The sequence below is a fragment of the Archocentrus centrarchus genome, unplaced genomic scaffold (assembly GCF_007364275.1).
Source record: "Archocentrus centrarchus isolate MPI-CPG fArcCen1 unplaced genomic scaffold, fArcCen1 scaffold_38_ctg1, whole genome shotgun sequence".
In the NCBI taxonomy this organism is placed as follows: Eukaryota; Metazoa; Chordata; class Actinopteri; order Cichliformes; family Cichlidae; genus Archocentrus; species Archocentrus centrarchus.
Genome location: NW_022060265.1, coordinates 3438268 through 3463974, shown reverse-complemented (window position 1 = coordinate 3463974; position 25707 = coordinate 3438268). Strand labels below are relative to the sequence as shown.

The window sequence follows — 25707 nt, the reverse complement described above, 5'->3', positions numbered from 1 at the left end:
CATCCTTTCTCAGAGTGATGCTGAAAAGCTCATTCATGCATTTATTACTTCTAGGCTGGATTATTGTAATTCATTATTATCAGGCTGTCCTAAAAGCTTCCTGAAAAGCCTTCAGCTGATCCAAAATGCTGCAGCTAGAGTACTGACAGGGACTAGAAAGAGAGAGCATATTTCTCCCATATTGGCTTCTCTTCATTGGCTCCTTGTTAAATCTAGAATAGAATTTAAAATTCTTCTCCTCACATACAAGGTCTTGAATAATCAGGCACCATCTTATCTCAAAGACCTCATAGTACCATATCACCCCAACAGAGCACTTCGCTCTCAGACTGCTGGCTTACTTGTGGTTCCTAGGATACTTAAGAGTAGAATGGGAGGCAGAGCCTTCAGCTTTCAGGCGCCTCTTCTGTGGAACCAGCTTCCAGCTTGGATTCGGGAGACAGACACCCTCTCTATTTTTAAGATTAGGCTTAAAACTTTCCTTTATGATCAAGCTTATAGTTAGGGCTGGATCAGGTGACCCTGAACCATCCCTTAGTTATGCTGCTATAGGCCTAGTCTGCTGGGGGGTTCACATAATGCACTGTTTCTCATTCACCTTATTTACTTTGTTTATACTTCAATCTGCATTTAATCATTAATTGATATTAATCTCTGGCTCTCTTCCACAGCATGTCTTTCTCTCCCCTCAGCCCAACCGGTCGTGGCAGATGACTGCCCCTCCCTGAGCCTGGTTCTGCTGGAGGTTTCTTCCTGTTAAAAGGGAGTTTTTCCTTTCCACTGTCGCCAAGTGCTGCTCATAGGGGGTCATTTTGACTGTTGGGTTTTCTCTGTATTATTGTAGGGTCTTTACCCACAATACAAAGCGCCTTGAGGCGACAGTTTGTTGTGATTTGGCGCTATATAAATAAAATTGAATTGAATTATTCCCAGGTGGTCTCCCATACAAGTACTAACCAGGCCCGACCTTGTGTAGCTTCTGAGATCAGACGAGACTGGGCAGGTTCAGGGTGGTATGGCTGTAAGCCACCATCAGTCTGAGGGACATAATGCTCTATTGGGCTTGATTATTCAATACCTTGTATATGTGATGAAGGATTTTTTAAATTTCTAACACCAGATTTAGCATGGGTACTAACAAAGAGAAGTCTGTATGGAAAACATATGATCTCAGTGGCGCTTTTTGCACCCTAGGTATCAGAAACTGTTATATTATCATTTTATTAGTGATTTATTAGTGTTTTACACTTGATATGAATCAAACATTCGTACCATAGACTACGCATGAATTTACTGGCAGTTTAGACGCTTGTAATGCAACACCTGTTTTACCAAGACACCCTCCCCTTTCACACGCAGTCTTTAAAAGTCGTGGTCGATTGTTGTAAGGTCATATATTTTCACAACACAGACTTTGGTATGAGAATATGGCATCTTACAACTCTTCTGATCAGACAAACCTCGACAAACAAAGTACAAACAGTACAGTCAGCGAAAACTCTGAAGTCTCTGAATACTGTGTCCCTACATCTGAAAAATGGTGTGATGACGATGGTGATGAGGTGTCGGTCTGGAGTACCTTGCCTCCGCAACCCTGGACTATCGAGACCAGCGAGGATGATTAGGAAGATTTGTGGCATTTTAATCCTTCACCAGGCATCGATGCAACAGAGTGGGCCTGGCCTCCTTTAAGTGGACCTCAGAAAACACCTGACCCTCAGTCAATTAAGTCTGAAGATGTCATGTCAGACAATCCTAACCAGCCACATGGCGAGGCAAAGAAATCAGCGGGCACCATCGGGTCCGCGGGTAATGAGAAAACACCTGACCCCGAACCGCTTAAGGACTGGTCATGTGATCCAACCTGGTGGAGCGGTCCACAGACAGCAAAATGCCCATGTTTGTGGTGCGACCCAAACTTTCACACACGTCGCCACCGTATCCACACAACAAGAACGAGGGATGGGATTTCGGTGTAGCTGCCGTGTTAGACATCCCACGTAACCGTATCTGGGGTGAGGAAAAAGCATCTGATCCGCTCTGGATTCAGGATGAGAACATGCCCTATGTACCTGAATGGTAGACCCCCTCAGACACCGCCGCAGTTTGAGACAACTTGTAACATTACAGTAACAAACATTTTACGAGAAAAATTGATTGTTTGATACGCTTGTGTGTATGAAACATTTGATGTCTCACGTTGTTTTCTGTGATATGTGATGGAATAAATGTTCATAAAGGTGGAATGATACACTGTTTGTGTACAGGTTAAAAGCTATAGTTTTGTGTTCCAAAAAGAAAAGGACTTTTCTGTGCTTACTGATCTTTTTTCCCACCTTAGCTACTAACTAACTAACTAACTAACGATTCTTTTCACCTTTTCTTGTAAGAGAGACATAAAACACAACTGTTCATGTGTATCTGATCATTAAACACTGTTATACAAGTAAAAATTCATGATGTTTACCCGTTTCATTACAACAAAATACGTGTGAATGTATCGTGTTAAATAAATGTTTTAAAATTGTTTCTTCAACTACATGAACCTGGTATTCCTCTATCAGGTATGAAGTAAGTATGAAGCCTGCAACCCGCAGGCAACTGCATTATTTTTATTTAACTTAGTTTCAGATTCCACTTACAACTGATATAGTCTCTGAAAATACGTGGCTAATTTAGTCAATCATAGCTCATGATGGTTGGCGTGAAAGGAATTAAAACAGCGGTAAATTCATAGGCCTTTCATTCCTATAAAGCTCTTGGGGTTTAGTGGAGAGAAACATATTTCTTTGGGTATAGTCTGTACTGATGAATAGTTGGTATAGATCCATTCATTATCAAAATAGAACCCTTGCGGTTATACTGTGCGAGTTAAAAACATTGTTTAGCCAATACAAAATTAAACATCAGGCTGTAGGTTTAAATCAAGCGCAGGACTGGTGGTATGGGGTGATGTGGGGGTAGTACTGACCTGATGGGGGAGAAGCGATGTTGTTGGTCTGGTGGGGTGTGATGGGGGATGTTACAACAGGTGGACTACTGTTGGTGTTGATAGGATTTATGGATGTGGGGGTAGTTGTTGATCTGTGCGGATGAGGTTTTCTGAATTATCTCCTTCTCCAGTCTGTGGGATTTTGCATTGCTTAGAGTCCATTTTGCTTAATCTGTGAACTTTATTGGGACAAAAGCTTGTAAAGTGTGTATAAATGAACCTGCTGCAATAATGCTTTCAGAGCGCTGAGTGTTTTGATTTTTGGATACATAAACATCACAACCTTGTGTGATGGTATTAATTTCACCTAATAGTTTTAAGTAATATAATTCAGTACAAATGATTTTACTCATACAACAAAGCCTAGTAGCTAATTCTAACTGTTATTCACCCATTTCATAGTAGATGTGAGAGGTGCAGCGCTGGTTTGAGTAAAACTTTGAACTTTCTTTCAAGTGTGCTGTTAGAATATAGCTGATGCTTTTCTCTCTCTTATACAGCTGCTTCAAACTAAAACCACAATAGGAGTGATATACAAAACTGTGGAGATAAACAAAATACTTTGTGTGTCTACACGTCCACTAGTCCTGCGTGTCCAACATGGAATTTGTGAAATGTCTGCTGTGGTATATGAACATATAAAGTCTAATTACTTTGTGCTGAAGTACAAAGATGCTTTAACGCTTTTAGGGTTTATGAGCAGCGTTGTGTAGACTTTTTTTTTTTTTTTCCTTTTAATCTCAATGACCCATCTGTAACACACGCTTGAAACACAAAAATATATATAAATACAATCTGTTTTGGTCTTTGTTGCATGGATCATAACTATACGACCCATCGAGTGTCTGATCAATACTTTGACAGGAGGTAGTGTACAGATTTGTGTGTAAAACGTCGCTGTGTCTCACCAGTACTGCATTACAAACTTTTATTTTAAAAACATCTTGTTGCAGACTTTGTGCATCAGCAAACAGTGATATGATACTATGAAAAATACTTAAGTCCACTATAGTGAAATCAAACTAAGGTGATATTTTAGCAAGGAAAGGCTCCATTGAGATTAAAAATCTCTTATTTTTCATGGGTGTTCAGACTAAGATAAGCAGCAGTAGAATATAAGCATGTAAAACAGAAATACAAACATCACATAGTTAAAATACATGTTCATAGACATAAAATAATAAAAAATTTATAACATAAATTAAGTAAAACAAGTACAAATGATGGAATCAGCCAGAAAGTATGCAGTTTCGATTTAAATGCGCACAATGAAGTTAAATCCACAGATGATACTTCTGGTTTAGCACACGGTCAACAGATGTTCGTTTGACACCGATAACAGTGTCCTCCATTTCAAAAAGTGCATGTTCAATATCATTGGCCTCTCTTAACTCGTGGAGATAAGCCTCCATTGCCCCCATAAGCCTGTGTGTGTCCGGGGTGAAACCTTCCAAACGGAGAATTCGCATCAATATAGGGATGACATGTCCATTCCAAAATCTTTTCGATAGGTGATCATAATACTTGAAAAAGTAGTGCCTCTCTAAAGGAGACACACAGGTGTGCCTTCTTTGTGAGGGGTGTGAGGTTTCACAACCTGCAGAAATCTCTCTTCTGTGTTTTTGAATAAGCATGTTTAGGTAAGTTTCACAACGTCTAGCACGACCGCATGTAGCTGACACGTCTCCACAGGGAAGTTACGCATTTCCACCAGATCGTACTTCTGTGACATGGTGAAATCCTCACACTGTGTACATGCTGCAGGGACAAGCTTATAACCAACTCTTGAACTCCTGACCTCGTCCTACTGGTCATATACAGAACCTGCAGCTTTTAGTCACACAAAGCACAGGCGTATTCTGAAACAGTCACAGTGACCGTAGGCCATTACTGGCTACAACCATCTGGGTCACGGTGTTCCATTACTAGCTAGCCTCCATACCTGACAACGTGCGTAATTCACATCTCAAATGAATAATATCGATGAGAGAGCAGCAAAACATAACTGATAACATGGTAACTAAACACATAAACACTGAAATGAGAACTCCCATGATCCTTTGCTCTGACGGGGCCCATCCTTGGCTGACGCTAGCCCTGTGTGCACTATGCAGACTATGATACAGAAAAAACAAAGTTTACACATGAAAAAAACGTGCTAGTCTGTATGATCTGATTTATCAACACCCTAAACCTTTTGCACGATGCAGACAAAGGGGCTGTTAAACATTGTTATTTTATAAAAGGTTATTTAGGAGTGGGAGTTTTTTTTTTGTAAGTTGATTTAAACAGATTAGTCGATTTGATGTGTTTTAACAGCACCCTGTAATAAACTTTTATTCTGCTGTAGGCTATTGAGTTAATTCTGATGAAGACAAACTGTGCAGAGATGTTTCATTAACAAGCTAAGATCCTCTGTTGATGAAAAAGAATAGAAACATGGTTAATGGGTAAAGCGGTTTTGACTTGCACAAAAATAGGATTATACAGGACACTGAGACATTATTTCCTCCTGTGTGATATTCTGTTGTGACTTTGAATCATACTGTGGGTAAGCTGTGTGGAATGGTCAGAAAAAGGATGAGATTCTGCAGCTATAATGATTTCACCAAACTGTCAGGTTTTATCAAGGTCAGTGAAACAGCATCAGTGCTGAAACAGAAACTAGGACTACACGTTTAATTTCTGCTTAAAACTGACAGACTCATAAATAGATGAATATGGGAGTAAAACAGACATTTGAGTAGGTGCACATTCTGCGCTATGTTTGAGGTATTGGTGAAACATATAAATCAACCAAGATGGCTGCTGTTTATGATACACTACATGTCTGATTAAGGAACCTAACAGCTATCATGAAGCATACATAATAAAGGTTCATTGTATAATGCAGAGTCTGATATTTTTTAATACAATCGGGAGTTGTTTGTTTTTTTTTCTTCACAATAAAACTGTTTGCGCAATCCACTAATGCAGCACACAAAAAGGTTGTGGCATGCTCAGGTACAAGAAACATCAGAGATTTTGAGTTAATTTTGTAATTTCTGACTGGTCATAGAAAGGAACTGCAATTTTATTGACACGAAGCACAGGCATGCTCTGAAACAGCCGCGGTGACCCTACGCCATTAGCTGCTACAGCCGCGCTGTGTTACTCATCACACAAAGCTTACACAGAACTTGGAAAAAATCCCACAAAGAGAGAAAAAACGCAAAAGTAAGCCCTGCTTTCTCAACAACATGGGGGAAATTCCTAGATAAAAAACCTACTTTAATTAAAAATCACGTTAGTAATCCGCCGCTAAACTGCCGCGTATAAGGCTTTGAGTGGGGGTCAATTGTTAGATCGTGCACGGACACACACGCACGCGCACACGCCCTCTCATGCGTTGCTTTTTTTCACACCTAGGTGTTAATGATGCCACATCCCTATACTACTGACAGCCGCTGCACCTCATGCTGGTACGCTGACTCATGCCCCTGAAATGAGCTAATGTGAGCCCGGATGAGCTTTTCAAAGCACTTCATATCAGCCAGCTGAGCCTCGCAGACCTTCAGTACCCATCCAGAGACACCATCAGGCCCCAGAGCTTTCCTGGGCTTCACGATTTCCAGCTTATGCCTCACCGGTTGCACCTCCAGTCTACCTTGTTTCAGTTGGTCCTATCAAAACTGCCCTGCAGCTGCTGGGAAGCACCTTTGGGCCAGTTTGTGACAGTTCTTGTGATGGTTGGGGCAGTTTTCCTGAGAGGGGCGTATGAAAGGATTAAATGCAGAGACAGGTGGTCAGACTGACACAGATGGGGAATTGCTCTAGCCCTGCAGCCTAGCTTAATATTGGAATAGACTGTCCAGAGTGTGCCACAGGTGCTGGTAGAATTTAGGGAGCACTGCCTTTAAGTCTGCACAATTAAAGTCTCCTGCTATAATATGCACAGCATCTGGGTAGATGCTCTGCTGGTTACTAATACTGCAATGTAAATGTCCAGTTAGTATTTGGTGGTGACAGGTAATTCAATTCAATTCAATTTTATTTATATAGCGCCAAATCACAACAAACTGTCGCCTCAAGGCGCTTTGTATTGTGGGTAAAGACCCTACAATAATACAGAGAAAACCCAACAGTCAAAACGACCCCCTATGAGCAAGCACTTGGCGACAGTGGAAAGGAAAAACTCCCTTTTAACAGGAAGAAACCTCCAGCAGAACCAGGCTCAGGGAGGGGCAGTCATCTGCCGTGACCGGTTGGGCTGAGGGGAGAGAAAGACATGCTGTGGAAGAGAGCCAGAGATTAATATCAATTAATGATTAAATGCAGATTGAAGTATAAACAAAGTAAATAAGGTGAATGAGAAACAGTGCATTATGTGAACCCCCCAGCAGACTAGGCCTATAGCAGCATAACTAAGGGATGGTTCAGGGTCACCTGATCCAGCCCTAACTATAAGCTTGATCATAAAGGAAAGTTTTAAGCCTAATCTTAAAAATAGAGAGGGTGTCTGTCTCCCGAATCCAAGCTGGAAGCTGGTTCCACAGAAGAGGCGCCTGAAAGCTGAAGGCTCTGCCTCCCATTCTACTCTTAAGTATCCTAGGAACCACAAGTAAGCCAGCAGTCTGAGAGCGAAGTGCTCTATTGGGGTGATATGGTATATGAGGTCTTTGAGATAAGATGGTGCCTGATTATTCAAGACCTTGTATGTGAGGAGAAGAATTTTAAATTCTATTGTAGATTTAACAGGGAGCCAATGAAGAGAAGCCAATATGGGAGAAATCTGCTCTCTCTTTCTAGTCCCTGGGTGACGGTGAGGAGGAAGCGTAGTCCTAAGCAGAAGCCCCGGGTACACCACCAACCTGTTCACGTCTCTAACCGTTTTTCTCCACTCGGCGACACACCCGCCGAGGAACAAACTCTGGTTATTGGTGACTCTGTTTTGAGAAACGTGAAGCTAGAGACACCGGCGACCATAGTCAAATGTCTTCCAGGGGCCAGAGCAGGCGACATTCATGGAAATTTGAAACTGCTGGCTAAGGCTAATCGTAGATTTGGTAAGATCGTTATTCACGTCGGCAGTAATGACACCCGGTTACGCCAATCGGAGGTCACTAAAATTAATATTGACTCGGTGTGTAACTTTGCAAAAACGATGTCGGACTCTGTAGTTTTCTCTGGGCCCCGCCCCAATCAGACCAGGAGCGACATGTTTAGCCGCATGTTCTCCTTGAATCGCTGGCTGTCTGAGTGGTGTCCAAAAAATGACGTGGGCTTCATAGATAACTGGCAAAGTTTCTGGGGAAAACCTGGTCTTGTTAGGAGAGACGGCATCCATCCCACTTTGGATGGAGCAGCTCTCATTTCTAGAAATCTGGCCAAATTTATTAACCCTCCTAAAAACTGACTACCCAGGGTTGAGACCAGGAAGCAGAGTTGCAGTCTTACACGCCTCTCTGCAGCTTCTCTCCTCCTGCCATCCCCCCAAAACCCATCCCCATAGAGTCGGTGCCTGCTCCCAGACCACCAAAAACCAAAGCTAAAATCAGCAAAAAGCTATTTAAGCATAAAAATTCAAAAACAATAAATAATACAGCTTCATCAACTGCACCAAAAAATAAAACAATTAAATGTGGATTGTTAAACATTAGGTCTCTCTCTTCCAAGTCCCTATTAGTAAATGATTTAATAATTGATCAACGTATTGATTTATTCTGCCTTACAGAAACCTGGTTACAGCAGGATGAATATGTTAGTTTAAATGAATCAACACCCCCGAGTCACAGTAACTGTCAGAATGCTCGAAGCACAGGTCGAGGAGGAGGATTAGCTGCAATCTTCAATTCCAGCTTATTAATTAATCAAAGACCCAGACAAAGTTTTCATTCTTTTGAAAGCCTGACTCTTAGTCTTGTCCATCCTAATTGGGAAAATCAAAAACCTGTTTTATTTGTTATTATCTATCGTCCACCTGGTCCCTACTCAGAGTTTCTGTCTGATTTCTCAGACTTTTTATCTGATTTAGTGCTCAGTTCAGATAAAATCATTATAGTGGGTGATTTTAACATCCATGTAGATGCTGAGAATGACATGAATGCCTCAACACTGCATTTAATCTATTGTTAGATTCAATTGGCTTCTCTCAAAATGTAAAGGAGCCCACCCACCACTTTAATCATACTCTGGATCTTGTCCTAACATATGGCATAGAAACTGAAGACCTAACAGTATTCCCTGAAAGCCCCCTCCTGTCTGATCATTTCTTAGTAACATTTACATTTACTTTAATGGATTACACAGCAGTGGGGAATAAGTTTAATTACAGTAGAAGTCTTTCTGAAAGTGCTGTAACTAAGTTTAAGGATCTAATTCCTTCATTGTTATGCTCTTCAGTGCCATGAGCCAACACAGTGCAGAGCAGCTACCTAAACTCTGCTCCCAGTGAGGTCGATTATCTCATCAATAGTTTTACATCCTCACTGCGTATAACTTTGGATACTGTGGCTCCTCTGAAAAGGAAAGCTTCAAATCAGAAATGCCTGACTCCGTGGTATAATTCACAAATGCACAGCTTAAAGCAGATAACCCGAAAGCTGGAGAGGGAATGGCGTCTCACTAAATTAGAAGATGCTCATTTAGCCTGGAAAAAGAGTTTGTTGCTCTATAAAAAAGCCCTCCGTAAAGCTAGGACATCTTACTATTCATCATTAATTGAAGAAAATAAGAACAACCCCAGGTTTCTTTTCAGCACTGTAGCCAGGCTGACAAAGAGTCAGAGCTCTGTAGAGCCGAGTATTCCTTTCACGTTAACTAGTAGTAACTTCATGGATTTCTTTACAAATAAAATTTTAGACATTCGAGAAAAAATTATTCATAACCATCTCAAAGATTATTCTTCATGTTCGGCTGCTTTCAGCACTGCTGGTATTTGTTTAGACTCTTTTGCTCCAGTTGATCTTTCAGAGTTAACTTCAATAGTTACTTCCTCCTAACCAGCAACATGTTTATTAGATCCCATTCCTACTAGACTGTTCAAAGAAGTCTTTCCAATTATTGATGCTTCAATCTTAAAAATGATCAATCAGTCTTTATTAGTTGGCTATGTACCACAGACCTTCAAGGTGGCTGTAATTAAACCTCTGCTTAAAAAGCCATCACTTGACCCAGCTGTCTTAGCTAATTATAGGCCAATCTCCAACCTTCCTTTTCTCTCAAAGATTCTTGAAAGAGTAGTTGTAAAACAGCTCACTGATCATCTGCAGAGGAACGGTTTATTTGAAGAGTTTCAGTCAGGTTTCAGAATTCATCACAGTACAGAAACAGCATTAGTGAAGGGTACAAATGATCTTCTTACAGCCTCTGACAGTGGACTCATCTCTGTTCTTGTCCTGTTGGACCTCAGTGCAGCTTTTGATACTGTTGACCATAACATTTTATTACAGAGATTAGAGCTTGCTATAGGTATTAAAGGTACTGCACTGCAGTGGTTTGAATCATATTTATCTCATAGACTCCAATTTGTTCATGTAAATGGGGAGTCTTCTTCACACACTAAGGTTAATTATGGAGTTCCACAGGGTTCTGTGCTAGGACCAATTTTATTTACATTATACATGCTTCCCTTAGGCAGTATTATTAGAAAGCACTGCATCAATTTTCATTGTTATGCAGATGATACTCAGCTTTACCTATCAATGAAGCCAGATGACACACATCAATTAGTTAAACTGCAGGAATGTCTTAAAGATATTAAGGCCTGGATGACCTCTAATTTGCTGCTTCTAAATTCAGATAAAACTGAAATTCTTGTTCTCAGCCCCACAAATCTTAGAAACATGGTGTCTAACCAGATACTTACTCTGGATGGCATTACTTTGGCCTCCAGTAACACTGTGAGAAATCTTGGAGTCATTTTTGACCAGGATATGTCCTTCAATGCACATATTAAACAAATATGTAGGACCGCTTTTTTGCATTTGCGCAATATTTCTAAAATTAGAAACATCCTTTCTCAGAGTGATGCTGAAAAGCTCATTCATGCATTTATTACTTCTAGGCTGGATTATTGTAATTCATTATTATCAGGCTGTCCTAAAAGCTTTCTGAAAAGCCTTCAGCTGATCCAAAATGTTAGGACAAGATCCAGAGTATGATTAAAGTGGTGGGTGGGCTCCTTTACATTTTGAGAGAAGCCAATTGAATCTAACAATAGATTAAATGCAGTGTTGAGGCATTCATGTCATTCTCAGCATCTACATGGATGTTAAAATCACCCACTATAATGATTTTATCTGAACTGAGCACTAAATCAGATAAAAAGTCTGAGAAATCAGACAGAAACTCTGAGTAAGGACCAGGTGGACGATAGATAATAACAAATAAAACAGGTTTTTGATTTTCCCAATTAGGATGGACAAGACTAAGAGTCAGGCTTTCAAAAGAATGAAAACTTTGTCTGGGTCTTTAATTAATTAATAAGCTGGAATTGAAGATTGCAGCTAATCCTCCTCCTCGACCTGTGCTTCGAGCATTCTGACAGTTACTGTGACTCGGGGGTGTTGATTCATTTAAACTAACATATTCATCCTGCTGTAACCAGGTTTCTGTAAGGCAGAATAAATCAATACGTTGATCAATTATTAAATCATTTACTAATAGGGACTTGGAAGAGAGAGACCTAATGTTTAACAATGCATATTTAATTGTTTTATTTTTTGGTGCAGTTGATGAAGCTGTATTATTTATTGTTTTTGAATTTTTATGCTTAAATAGCTTTTTGCTGATTTTAGCTTTGTTTTTTGGTGGTCTGGGAGCAGGCACCGACTCTATGGGGATGGGGTTTTGGGGGGATGGCAGGAGGAGAGAAGCTGCAGAGAGGCGTGTAAGACTGCAACTCTGCTTCCTGGTCTCAACCCTGGGTAACCAGGTTGTTTATGAAGGAAGACACCTGAAACACTTTAATTAAAAAAGTAAGACATTTAATGTATTAAAGAATCGGAAAAAATACACACATGGCCATGTGGGGAACCAGAGTAAGAGTGTGCACTCTCGCTCTCTTGCTCTGAGCCCGTGTTCCTGTCTAACCATAACATCTTTATAGAGCCTGTTATCTAAACATAAACAATCTCTGGACGCTATGAGTTGACCTTCGTCATTCAGTCTTGTTCAAGCTGGTTTTTCATGACCCAGATTCCTCTCAGTCATAAGCACACCTTCTTCCCGATGTTCTAATTTAATCAATACAGAGAAATTTTGTCCAGATTAATGACAGAACATGGTGACGTTGGTGATGTTTTAATTGTACGTTCTGTGGCCGGTCCTCAAGATAAGATGCACTGAAAGAGAGAAGTTAGTCTAGAACGTTCTGATCGGATGCTCTCTATCTAATGCATTATTTAATTGTTTATTATTTGGTTGATCTGGTAGAATTTAATTTGTTTATTAATTAATTTACTGGAGTTTACCTTTAAACATTTGTCCTTTATTTATTGAGTAAAAAATAATCCCTAACAGTGGGGTGTAAACAGCAGTTATCATGACATCAGTAAACTCTCTAGAAAGATATATGGGATGATGCGGATCATGTGGTTCTGTTGGCTTCATCAGGTGGCCTCCAGCTTGCAGTGGAACGTTCGCAGCCGAGTGTGAAGTGGCCAGCATGAGAATCAGCAGCTCTGAGTCTGAGGCCATGGTCCTGAGCCAGAAAAGGGTGTAGTGCCCTCTCCAACTCAGGGACAAGTTCCTGCCCCAGGTGGAGGAGTTCAAGTATCTTGGGGTCTTGTTCCCGAGTGACGGGAGAAGGGAGCGGGAGATCAACAGACGGATCAGGGCTGTGTCTGCATCACTGCAGACGCAGCACTAGTATGTTATGGTGAAGAGGGAGCGTAAAAGCGAAGCTGTCGATTTACCAGTCAGTCTACGTCCCCACTTTCACCTATGGTCACGAGCTTTGGGTAGTGACCGAAAGAATAAAATCGTGAATACAAGTGGCGGAAATGAGCTTCCTCTGAAGGGTGGCTGGCTTCTCTCTTAGAGATAGGGTGAGGAGTGCGGCCATCCGGGAGGGACTCAAAGTAGAGCTGCTGCTCCTCCACATCAAGAGGAGCCAGTTGAGGTTGTTCGGGCATCTGATTAGAATGCCTCCTGGGACTCTCGGTTGAGGTGTTCCAGGGATGTCTCACCAGGACAGGGCCCCGGGGTAGACCCAGGACATGCTGGAAAGACTATATCTATTAGCTGGCCTGGGAATGCCTTGGGGTCCCTCCGGATGAGCTGGTGGAGGTGGCTGAGGCAAGGGAAACCTGGGCTTCTCAGCTTAGGCTGCTGCCCCCACAACCCGACCCCCGGATAAGAAGAAGAGGATGGATGGATAAAAATGTCTCTTTTAGATGATAAATTTGCAGAATGTAGTCTAGTTGAGTTAGACCTTTTCACAGGTGTCCTCTTACAGCTATCAATTGAAAAAAAATGTTACACAGAGTCCATGCCTATTTCAGCCATGACCGACAGAGGTACTATCAAATTCTTTGCTTCTGGAAATGGAATTCATTCATTCATTCATTCTGAACTTGAATGACATGCTGCCATGTTTAAGATTCAGTCCCTGATACTCCAGATGCTGTTATCAATTACTGTCTTAATACAATTTTTGCACAGTGTGACATCACTCCAGGCCAGAGGTTCCCAAACTCAAGAGTGCTGCAGCCCCCTTAAAAAACAGAAAATCCCTTGAGACCTGCTCTAGGCAAGCTTGCCTCTTGCCTATCGAGTGATCATAGAAACCTTTTTTTGATTTTTTTCTTCTTATTACTAGTAAAGACAATGACAAATTTGTCTGGCTTTTGACGTGATTTTTATTTCCCAGTATGGAGCTTAGTGAATTGAATTTGATGTCCCTGGCTTAATATTCCACCCTTGCTATGAGATAATGTTAATTACTTGACCAGTCAGTGTGCATGTTGTGGCTGACTGGTGTACATCATTGAGTATCAGGGCATGGTTATATATAAAGCCACCTCTGATTTAAAAACAAACAAACAAACAAAAAAAATTCAACATTTTTAGTTATGTTAGTAAAAAAGTTTTCTTTGTAAAGTTGTTAAAGACAATTTAAGTGATCATGTGAGTTTAATACTTGTAACAAACCAGTTTGGTCTGGTGGCAATAATACTACAGAATATGTTACACTATTATTCTTTTGCTGTGAATTACTTATAATTATCTCTACTGCTGTATGCAAATTGCCTATTATTATTTTTTACTATTCAACAGAAGTTACAGTTCATGTTTGTTTTCAGAGCAAAGGTAATAAAGAAGTAATTCAACTAAAAGTGACAAGTTCTCAACAAAGAAAGAGTGACTCTGTCAGTTTTGATTCACCTTTTCACTCCAGAGGCAATAAATCATTAATATTTGATAGTGGATGTATTTGCTTTTCATATCATTCTATATTAAAATATTTTTCAGTTATTAGAACAAACTTGAAGACAAGGAAACTAAGCACTCAAAGACTCTACAATAGGAAAGCAACAAGGCAGTGTGCACACTCTTAGATAAGACGTAATACTCGATGGAAGCATTCAGTTTAAAGCAGTGTACCTATACTACTTGATTCATTGACCTAGAGATAGTGCCCAAAAACTGGGGTAACGCAAAGGACATAACAGCTATATAGATCATATAAATTAACTGCCAAAATACAGAATACATCTGAGGGGTGCTTTATTTACATTTAGGCAATCAGACAGATGGTCAGGTCACAAGTGCAAAGAAAGACAGGTTAGTGAAACGACAGAGGACCATAATGTGTACACTACAGAGTACACATCCAGAATCAACATGTTCACACAAACTGTTCAAAATTCTCATGTTAAATGTCTTCGGCTTACTGGAGTCACTAGAGTTAAAATTCCAGTTCACTTTCAGTCAAGATTCATGATGAATATTTTTCATGGTGTTAAAAAAGTGTAACCTGCTAGTTTTGCTGAACCACCACTGAAGCTCATGAAAAATATGTGATTTATTTTTCTGTTAAAAAAAACAAGCTCGGAATGCAATTGTTTTGATTTTTAAACCAATTACATATTTCCCATGAGGACATTTATGTATATCACAAGTGTAATGGTAAATGGTAAATGGACTAGTTCTTATATAACGCTTTTCTACTCAGATATGAGCACTCAAAGCGCTTATAATGATTTTATGTAATGTAATGATTTTAAGATGTTAAAACCAACATATCAACATGTTCAGCCTGATTCTCAACAGTGTATGCTGAAATGTTTACCTGGAGCTTATGATCATTACCTATGGATTCCTTTTTATTCACATCGTTTTTTTTTTTTTTTTTTCAATTTTAGACAATATCCTCATGTCAGTAGTGCATTTTTCTGGTCCTAGGAAATATTACTATGAAATGCAGTAGAAACATATTGTTTTGCATTTTAGGTAATCATCACAGTTCTTGAAGTTTGCTCTAATAGGTTAAAAAAATCTAATTCCATTTTAATACATTTTTGTATTTTACAGTCCTAATACCTGGCTATTACACAGAAACTAGTACACATTTCCAAGTAATAAGCCACAACATTAAAACAGTATTTCAATTTTTACAGGCAAACAAAGAAAAATGCTGGGGACATAAAGCAGGATTAATTCTAGCACTGTAACATGATAATAGTATCCTAATATATTAAAGCATTAACCAATATTACCTTTATTATTATGAGGTTACTACCACAAGTCAGAAAAGGTCAAAAATTTTAATGCACACATATTAGCATGTTATTGGTAGCAAATTATCATATTCTTACCAATATATAACTACACTATTACCAATTGTTTTTGCCTCATAGGCATACATTTGTTTCCATATTATTACTGGCCTGTTCGTAAACAGTTATATAAATTTCAATTTGTTACTTTCATTGCTTGGCTATTACTTGAATATTACTTTGGCAATTAAGTGATAATAACTTGCGATTTCCATAGTACCAAACATCTGATACTGACATTTAGGGTTGTCACAATACTACTATTCAAATTCAGTACTGATACCCAGGAAAATACTCGATGCATTTTGAAACCACAAGGGGGTGAAAAAAACCCAACAAAACTAAAATGCATAATTGTTTTTAAATAAAGATTAGAACAATGGTGGACTATGCAACTGTCTTCTGCTGCAGCCCTGTTTATTTCCTGTACTTCTGGTGACTCTGCACAATATTTTCATTGCCGATCAAATATTTGGTAAAGGTATAATGCTACCATTTCTGTTTGGCTGCTGGTAGACATTTTACAACTTCAATCAGGGACTTTAAAAAAAAGAAACACTTTTGAGTCACAAACAGTTATCCCATTAAATTAACAGTGTCTTAAAGCTACATACAGGCAGGACTGATTACATTTGGTGCCTAGCTCCCTCAGCATACAGTTGCAAATAATTACCTAATTCGATAGTAGCTTTTGGTGTCAATTAGTGTCCAAATATCAATTAAAAAAATTTTTTTTTTTGGAGAACCCTGTTCGATACCTATGCTGCTTATGGCACCTATGTCACTAAAGGGGGAAGAAGAAAATTCAGTAAAAAAGTCCACAGACATGTAAAACTGTGAGCACAACCAATAGATGAAGAAAATATGTAGCTAGCCTTGTGTGGAAGAAGTGGTGATGCATCTTAATCCATCCAGATTCTGCCTCTGTCTGGAGCCCCCTCCGAATGAACCAACTCTCATCAGCCATCCGTTGTCTAAAGAGAGAATACTGAAAACTTTGCTTTTGACTCGCAGGGAGCAATGTGACCACAGTTTGGACCTAGTACAAACAATCTTAATATTATTCAGGAATTATTATTTTATTTTTTTAGCTGATTGGCATATATGCCAATTTCATTATTATAATTTAAAAATTTTCTGAAAACACCATATAGTGTGTAGCAAGGCATATGAAGAATTTAATCAAGCAACTGCACAGGACTTAAAACTGCTGATGTCACCACTTTAATTATGAGCTATATTTGGTTAGAATTTGACATAAAAATCATGCAACTAGAGGACAAAAGCCTCATTCTTATTCTTTAAGAGCACTAGCAGTATATACTTAAAATATTGTATTATTAGATTTAGATTAGATGTAAGCTGTCACAATTTAACATTGAAAAAATGTATTTCACAGAAATAGAAACAGCTGACATAAGATACATAAATTATTCTTTAGTTGCTTTTATAAAAATAAAACTGAAATAAACAAACAGATCAGACAGTAAAAGGTATCACACATGTATCCATTATGTTAGAATCATGACTTACTTATTAACCTAGGGAACTCGTGTTTCTACCTACTACTCTGAACACTGACCCAGTCATTGAGGCCCTTTTTCCACCGACCGGGTGCCAGTGCTGGTGCCAGTGTCTGAACCGTTCAGCATTTCGTCCACCACAAATGCACTCAGTGCTTGGCTGAAAAAAGGGTTCAACTCCAGCACCACAACCTAGCTGTCTGGAACCAAGAACATGTGATGAAAGTGGTAGAAGGGCATGACTATGCCATCTCAACGTAAAGTTTTCTACCGCTATTTCACTGCATGGTGTGTATTACATGAGAAAAGTGATGTGATTTTCACGGCTGTGAATTAGGTTGGGCTCTAAGGCTGAACTTGCTGCTTTGTATCAGTTCATATTATAGATAAAAGAACACAAAGTGCGTACTTGTCTTCTTGCTTTATAATCGCTGTCTGTGTTTCCCTCTGTGCTGCACACAAATGCTGAAGTAGTATTGCTTGGACTGTAAAATGTATTTGCAGCACAACAAAGGGGAGCATATTCTCCCACATCTGTGCCCTTTGGCTTCCGTGTCCAGACGAGGACCCACCCACACTCATACGTAAAGGATCAGTTCCCAAAGATCGGTGGAAACGTGTGCCCGTTTTGCCGGTTCAATGGAATCAGCACGAGCACCGGCACCACGGTGGTGGAAATGTGATACAGTGGGTACGGAAAGTATTCAGACCCCTTTAAATTTTTCACTCTTTGTTTTGTTGCAGCCATTTGCTAAAATCACAAAAGTTAATTTTATTTCTCATTAATGTACACTCAGCACCCCATCTTGACAGAAAAAAAGACAAATGTAGAAATTTTTGTAAATTTATTTAAAAAGAAAAACTGAAATATCACATGGTCATAAGTATTCAGACTAGGGGTGGGACTCGATTAAAAAAATTAATCGAATTAATTAGAAGCTTTGTAAATAATTAATCGAAATTAATCGCATTTTAATCACATATCAATATTTAACATGATAAATGTTAATTTAAGTTTGGTTGATGAATGAATACTTAAACGTCAACAATTTGTTTATTTTCCCACCAGTCTACTACACAGACCAACGACGGGTGGAAGTGCTCCTGTGATAAACAAACTCCTGAAATTAAAGTTAAGCATCATAACTGGATAGTTTTAGTCAACATTAATGTCTCACTTAATATAATTGGAAATTAATCATTCGCTCAGCTGTATTCCTTGATGTTGAAATGTGTTATGCTTGTTTTAACAGCTTATTTTGAATAAAAGAATTAAAATTAAACCACAAAAAGGAGAAAAAATTCGTTCTCCGTTTAACCAGCTGCTTTCCCACAGCTGTGCTTCGTACTCACATTGCTAGGCGCCATGAGCTATGCTGAGGTGAGGGCAGGCGACCCAATATGAAGGCTAGCCGCTCACTTCCGGTCTTTGCGGTCTTTGTGAGCTGCAAAGGACGTGGGCCGGGTCCTTCGAACGATGCGGCCCCTGAATTTGGACATTGTGCGTTGATATAATCTGTATGCCTGGAATTCGTGCACTGAGAAACGTTCCACGGTGCAAAGTGCGATTAAAATGCATTAAAATTTTTAATTCGTTATTTTCCCCGCAATTAATTAATCGAAATTAACGCGTTAAAGTCCCACCCCTAGTTTTAATTAGTTTTCAGGGTGGTTTTGCTCGTTTTTATTAGTTTTTTGTTTTTATTTTATTGCTTAGTTTTAGTTTAGTTTCGTTAGTTTCAGTATTAGTTTTAGTTTTTCATACTTTGTCAGGCGCAAGATTCAAGGTACAAGAGTAACTCTTGTGTAATAAAAAAACTCAACAAAAGATACCATAAAGAAATATATTCAACAACCAACTGTTCACAAGACAGAAGCACTACGTGCTAAATGTGTGTAACATTAAGGACACACATGAACATCAACAGGGAGAAACAAAGAAAAACATGAACTCCCAAATTCAATAAATTCTACAATAAACTCTCAATAAAGTTCAGCGTCAGTGCTGCAGATTAACAACAGCTTCTGTTTTGGAGCTAGCTTGGTTAGATGCTTGATATATAGCCGACCTCACGTCACACTTCTGCTTGTGTAGCTGGATTGTGTGTGTTCATTAACTTACGGTCTTGTGCTGGTGTTTTATATGCGGTGCCGCCTGGGACTTCTTTTGGTCCTCGCTCTTTGTGCCCATTTTTATGACTGCAAACATATTTGTCCCTCTTTTTTCACTTTCTTCATTCCCTCGCGTCCATTCCGACAGTTTTAGCAGCTCCCTCCAGGAATTTGCTGACATTTGTGAGTCCTTATATTGATTGCTCCTGATTATTATTCTCTCACTGATAAAGTGGCCAGAAACGCACAAGGATGGAACAGGTTCATCACAACGTTGCGGCTGCGTGGCAGCGAGGAGTAGTCACATTTCTCCGGAGGTGAACCCCAGATTCCTTCAGTTCAGAGCGGTTTCCGTAGCTGCCTTGTGTGCGCTTCTCAGGTGGACTTTGTTGGTGTTTTTTCCTCACTGAGACGTGTTCCATACATTTTTCATCTCTCACAACAAGACACTCTTCTATCTGTATTATCGGACTCAAAGAACTCCATAAGGGACTCTGCCGCTTCTCAACAGACCGCTGCCATTACTTTTCGGACCAGCACGCACGCACACAGCTGCCCGACGGCGCTCCCAGCTTAAACTCGGAGAGCGGAAAAATGATCAATCCACAAGGCTTTTAAATAAAATGACAAACAAGAAAAGGAAGGTCATTTTATCTATAATTTTAGTTAGTTTTAGTTAGTTTTTTAAACTCATAAAACAGTTTTAGTTAGTTATCGTTTTTTTCCTTTTAATTTTAGTTTTTATTTATTTCAGTTAAGGACAATGTTTTTTCAATTTCAGTTTTCGTTATTTCGTTCATTTTCGTTAACTATAATAACCCTGGTTGGTACATAAACGACAGTATCCGACTCAGGCAAACGCAAATGCGCTGCCCCGTAAGCTATCGATAGCTGTTGTGTACTAGCAGTGCTTGCGTCAGTATACAGGGTCAAAAATCCCTCTTTTCATGCAGTGAAAAAGTTCAGTCTTCGTCTCATCAGACCAGAGAATCTTATTTCTCATAGTCTGGGAGTCCTTCATGTGTTTTTTGGCAAACTCTATGCGGGCTTTCATATGTCTTGCACTGAGGAGAGGCTTCCATTGGGCCAGTCTGCCATAAAGCATCAACTGGTGGAGGGCTGCAGTGATAGTTGACTTTGTGGAACTTTCTCCCACCTCCCTACTGCATCTCTGGAGCTCAGCCACAGTGATCTTCGGGTTCTTCTTTACCTTTCTCACCAAGGCTCTTCTCCCACGATTCCTCAGTTTGGCTGGACGGCCAGGTCTAGGAAGAGTTCTGGTCGTCCCAAACTTCTTCCATTTAAGGATTATGGAGGCCACTGTGCTCTTAGGAACCTTGAGTGCTGCAGAAATTCTTTTGTAACCTTGGCCAGATCTGTGCCTTGCCACAATTCTGTCTGAGCTCCTTGGGCAGTTCCTTCGACCTCGTGATTCTCATTTGCTCTGACATGCACTGTGAGCTGTGAGTTCTTATATAGACAGGTGCGTGCCTTTCCTAATCAAGTCCAATCAGTTTAATTAAACACAGCTGGACTCTAATGAAGGAGTAGAACCATCCCAAGGAGGATCAGAAGAAATGGACCGCATGTGAGTTAAATAGCACAGCAAAGGGTCTGAATACTTATGACAAAAATTTGCAAAGATTTCTACATTTCTGGATTTTTCAGTCAAGATGGAGCACTGAGTGTACATTAATGAGAAATAAAATGAACTTTTTTTGATTTTAACAAATGGCTGCACTGAAACAAAGAGTGAAAAATGTAAAGGGGTCTGAATCCTTTCCATACCCACTGTATGAGTAACTTCAGGAGTTATATACAGAGATATGTGGATCTTTTCATCATATCCTCTTACGATCACTGCTGTGCTTTGTGTGGGAATCTTTCTTGGGCCCCAGACACCTCACCCCCTCCAGCAGCATGGGAGTGCCATGATGGGGGTCTGGACAGAAGAAAAGAGAAGTAGGGTGGATGAAGAGATGCAGATAGAGAAAAACAATGTTTGTCAGTCATTTTTCATTACATGCTTACACCATTAATCCATACAATGTAACAAAGCAGACTGTAGTTTTTTGACTCGAGCCTCCCAAAGGGATTGGCAAGGAGATTATTGTAATCGTAGGGCTTCATGCTCAAAAACGCTAAAAAAGATCAGCGTTGCCAGGGACGGACTCAGAGTTCACAGTGGATGTAGTGGTTTCCGAAAAGGACTATCAAGGGTGACTGGAAAAACTGTTTTTGTAAAATTGTTGGACTCATTAGAGTTCTTCATTATTAGGCCTGAGCCTCTCACATCAACAAGGAGCCTATTGGATCCATTAGGCTGCGGGCTGAAAAATGCACAAAAAGCAGGACATGGTCAGAGTTGACAATGGACCCCACTGGAGCGTGGTTTAGGCTCAAACAATTTCTGAAAAGGTATGGTTGTGGGTGACTGGAAAAGCACCTAATTGGAATCATTGGCATTCTTCATTAGGGCCCAAGCACTGAGAGTGCGACGGGCCTATTGTAATCGCTTCGTTTTTTTATTATTATTATTTTGCAAATGAAGTGCCTTTTTAAGGGCTTTAACATGCTCAAAAACTCATGAAATTTTGCACATGCATCAGGCCTGGTGAAAGTTTACATAATTTAATGGTTTTGCACACGAGGGTTCTAAAAGGCTCTATAGCACCACTTAAGGATGAGCCCCACTGCTATGTTTTACGTACATGTATTAAATTTGGTACACATATGTAACATGCCCAAATGCACAAAAAATCCTTTTGGAGCGATGCCCTACACCCAAAAGGAAGTCTGCCATTTTGAATTAATTAAGCAAATTTAGTGATTTCCAGCCCTCGTACTTTCTGGATGGGATCAACTTCATATTTGGGGAGTCTAAATTACACACCGGGGAATCAAAATTTCATAACTGGTGAGTTTTTGTTGGAGGGCGTGGCCATGGTGCCACAGCAACTTTTGATCATTCGCAAGGAAATTTTGATCTCATTGACACATACTTGATCCAATCTGGATCAAACTTCTTCAGTAGGATAAGGGTCCGCCCCTGAACACAATATTTATTGATAGTCACAGCGCAGCCTAGTGGGAACAGGAAATGTGATGTTTTACACTTTGATGTACAGCTCCAAGGTGGTTGAGCAGAACCATCTCAAATTTGGTCAGGAAAGCTTTAAGGAGTTGGTGTTAGATTGTTTTCAAAACTAAATTTTCATCAAAAGGGCATGACCCTGACAAAATGGTGAATTTTGATGTTTTGGCATGAAGAAAAATGACTAACTCAAAGCACATTTGTCAATCTGCACCAAACTTAAGTGGTTTGATAAGGCTCCCGCCCTGAAAACATTGATATGCCAGTAGTCAGAAATTGTTAGACCGCCACCTAGTTGGAACTGAAAATATCCTGAAATATTATGTTTTATACTTTTATGTAGCCTTCCTCCCAGTTTTAGCCCAATCCACCTCAAATGTGGTTTGAAAAAACCTCAGACATTGATGATGATTAAGTGAGTTTTCATATAATGGCACACCTTGGTGTCAAGACGATTCGCCATGAAACAAGCAGTCTAAGAGGCTTAGCTCAAAACCTCAAAAACTCATGAAATTTGGCAGACACTTTTTTCATGATCTAAGCTTTCAGGTTTGATTGCTGTGATCACTGAATATGGCAAAATGGCTCCGAGCACCACCTAGAATTTTTATTTTTAAATCAGCCCCAAAGCTATGTTTTATCTTTTGCAGGCTCATGTAACATCCTGGGACATCCAAAAAAAGTCTCCTGGAGCCATACCTGAAACCCAACAGGAAGTCAGCCATGCTGAATTTGAGGTGTGATTTTTGTAGCCTTTTTGGGTGGCTGTAGCTCAGTAGGGTGGCTGTAGCTCAGTAGGTAGAGCAGGTCACCTACTGATCGGAAGGTCAGCGGTTCGAATCCTGGCTACTCCAGGCTACATGCCAATGTATCCTTGGGCAAGATACTTAACCCCAAGTTGCTCTCCGACCGTTCTGTCGGAGTATGTATGCGTGTGAATGTTAGTTAATTAAAAAAGCACTTAGCTTCGTAAAAATGGAAGTGCTTGTATGAATGGGAGTGCATGGGTGAATGCAAACAGGTTGTATAAGCGCTTTGAGTGCTCATACTGAGTAGAAAAGCGCTATATAAGAACTAGTCCATTTACCATCTAGTCCATTTCACCATTTTCAGACCTCTAATTTGAACAAACTTAGGGTGTTCAACTGTGTGCACCTGCCAGAGGGCAGTAGGTCAAACAGTTCAAAGCCAGGGTGTGAGCTGTGCTTGATGATGTTCCTGGCTCTGCTGAGGCAGCGGGAGGTGTAGATGTCCATCAGGGAGGGTAGAGGGCAGCCAACGATTCTCTGTGCTGTCTTGACTACCCTCTGAAGCCTCACCCTATCCCTCAGTGCAACTGCTGTACCATACTGTGATACAGTACATCAGCAGGCTCTCAATGGATGAGCGGTAAAAGGTCAACAGCAGGTTTGAATCCAAGTTGTTCTTCCTGAGGACCCTCAGGAAGTGAAGTCACTGCTGAGCCTTCTTAATAACAGCTGTGATGTTATCTGACCAAGAGAGATCAGCAGAGATGAGGACACCAAGAAACCTGGAGGTTTGGACCCTCTCCACATACTCGCCGTTGATGTAGACGGGTCTGGGTCAGTCCTGTGTTTCCTGAAGTTGATGATGATCTCTTTGGTTTTCATGGTGTTCAGTGCAGGTTGTTCTCTGAATACCAGGCTGTCAACGTCAGGACCTCCTCTCTGTAGGCTGCCTCATCTCCCCTTGAGATGAGTCCGACCACTGTGGTGTCCTCAGCAAATTTGACAATGAGGTTGTTTTCATGGGCTGGAGTGCAGTCATAGGTGTAGAGGCAGTACAGGAGGGGGGCTCAGCACACAGCCCTGTAGGGAGCCAGTGCTCAGTGTGCGGGTGGAGGAGAGATGGGAGCCAAGTTTCACAGTCTGGGGCTGGTTGGTTAAAAAGTCCTTTATCCAGGAAGATGTGAGGGGGATGCCCAGGGTGTGCAGTTTGGCTGTAAGAATGTCCAGGATGATTGCACTGAAGGCTGAGCTGTGATGTGAGCTTAGCTCTGCTGCTGCTCCAAGTTGCTCAACACAGAGTGGAGAGCTACAGGCATCCTCTGTGGATCTGTTTAAACGATACGCAAACTGATGGGTGTCGAAAGTGTGTGGTGGGGTGGTCCTTGATGTGCTGGAGGAACATGCATGCTGGTCTCTCAAAGCACTTCACGATTACCAATGTGAGGTTCACAGTGTGGTAATCATTTAGGCAGCTTATGGATGACCTCTTTGGCAGGGGGGATGACTGCTTGGGCCAGGGAGAAGCTGAAAATCCTGGTGACAATCAGGGTGAGTTGGTGGGCACATGCTCTGATCACCTTGCCAAGTACTCCGTCTGGGCTAGCAGCCTTTCTGGGGTTCACTGTCAAGAGCACCCTCCGTACCTCATGCTCCTGGACAGTGATACTATGCTTCCATTGCCGAAGTGCTGGTGCTTGGTGTCAGTTTCAATGCACTGGTGAACCACTTAAGAACGTGCCTGCATATTCACTGCACTTTGCGAGCGGATCCTTTATGTACAGTGGTATGCAAAATTTGGGGCACCCCTGATAATTTTCATGATTTTCCTTTATAAGTCATTGGTTATTCAGATCAGAAATTTCAGTTAAATATATCATATAACAGATGAACACAGTGATATTTGAGAAGTGAAATGAAGTTTTTAGGATTTACAGAAAGTGTGCAATAATTATTTAAACAAAATTAGGCAGGTGCATAAGTTTGGGCACCCCAACAGAAAAATGGCATCAATATTTAGTACACACCATGTAGTGAAATAGTGGTAGAAAATTTTATGTCGAGGTGGCAGAGTCACACCCTTCTGCCACTTGCGTCATGTGTTCTTGGTTCCAGACCAGCTAGCTTGTGGTGCAGGAGTTGAACACATATGTCGGCCAAGCACCGTATGCATTCACAATGGAAAAGAAAAACACTGAACGGTTCAAAGACTGGCACTGGCACCGTCACCCATTCGGTGGAAAAAGAGTCTGAGTGGGGTGGTGCTAGAACCCAGTCGGGGTGGGGGGTGGGCAGGGTCAGAGCAGATGAGTGGTCGTTTGGTGTCTCAAAGCAAGCAAAGAAACAGTTAAGTTCCTTTGTTAGTGACACAATCAGGTCTCCTGCTGTCACATCACAGCCTCTGAAGTTTGTGATGTTCTGAATGCCCTGCCACACGTGTGAGACTCTATTCTCCTCCTGTACTACGCCTTAGCTTTTT

General features: G+C 40.6%; 1 protein-coding gene across 2 annotated transcripts in view; it reads right to left on the bottom strand.

Annotated features, from left to right (window-relative positions):
* Positions 1-14684: 14684 nt before the first annotated feature.
* adisspa (adipose secreted signaling protein a) overlaps positions 14685-25707 on the bottom strand; it is a 36815-nt gene continuing 25792 nt past the window's right edge. For both annotated transcript variants that reach the window (XM_030724635.1, XM_030724636.1), the window contains 2 exons: positions 21244-21330; positions 14685-16727 (listed from right to left, as the gene is read on the bottom strand). In XM_030724635.1, the coding sequence (XP_030580495.1) occupies positions 16624-16727; positions 21244-21330 (191 nt within the window). In that variant the 3' untranslated portion in view covers positions 14685-16623. The remainder of the gene's footprint in view (positions 16728-21243; positions 21331-25707) is intronic.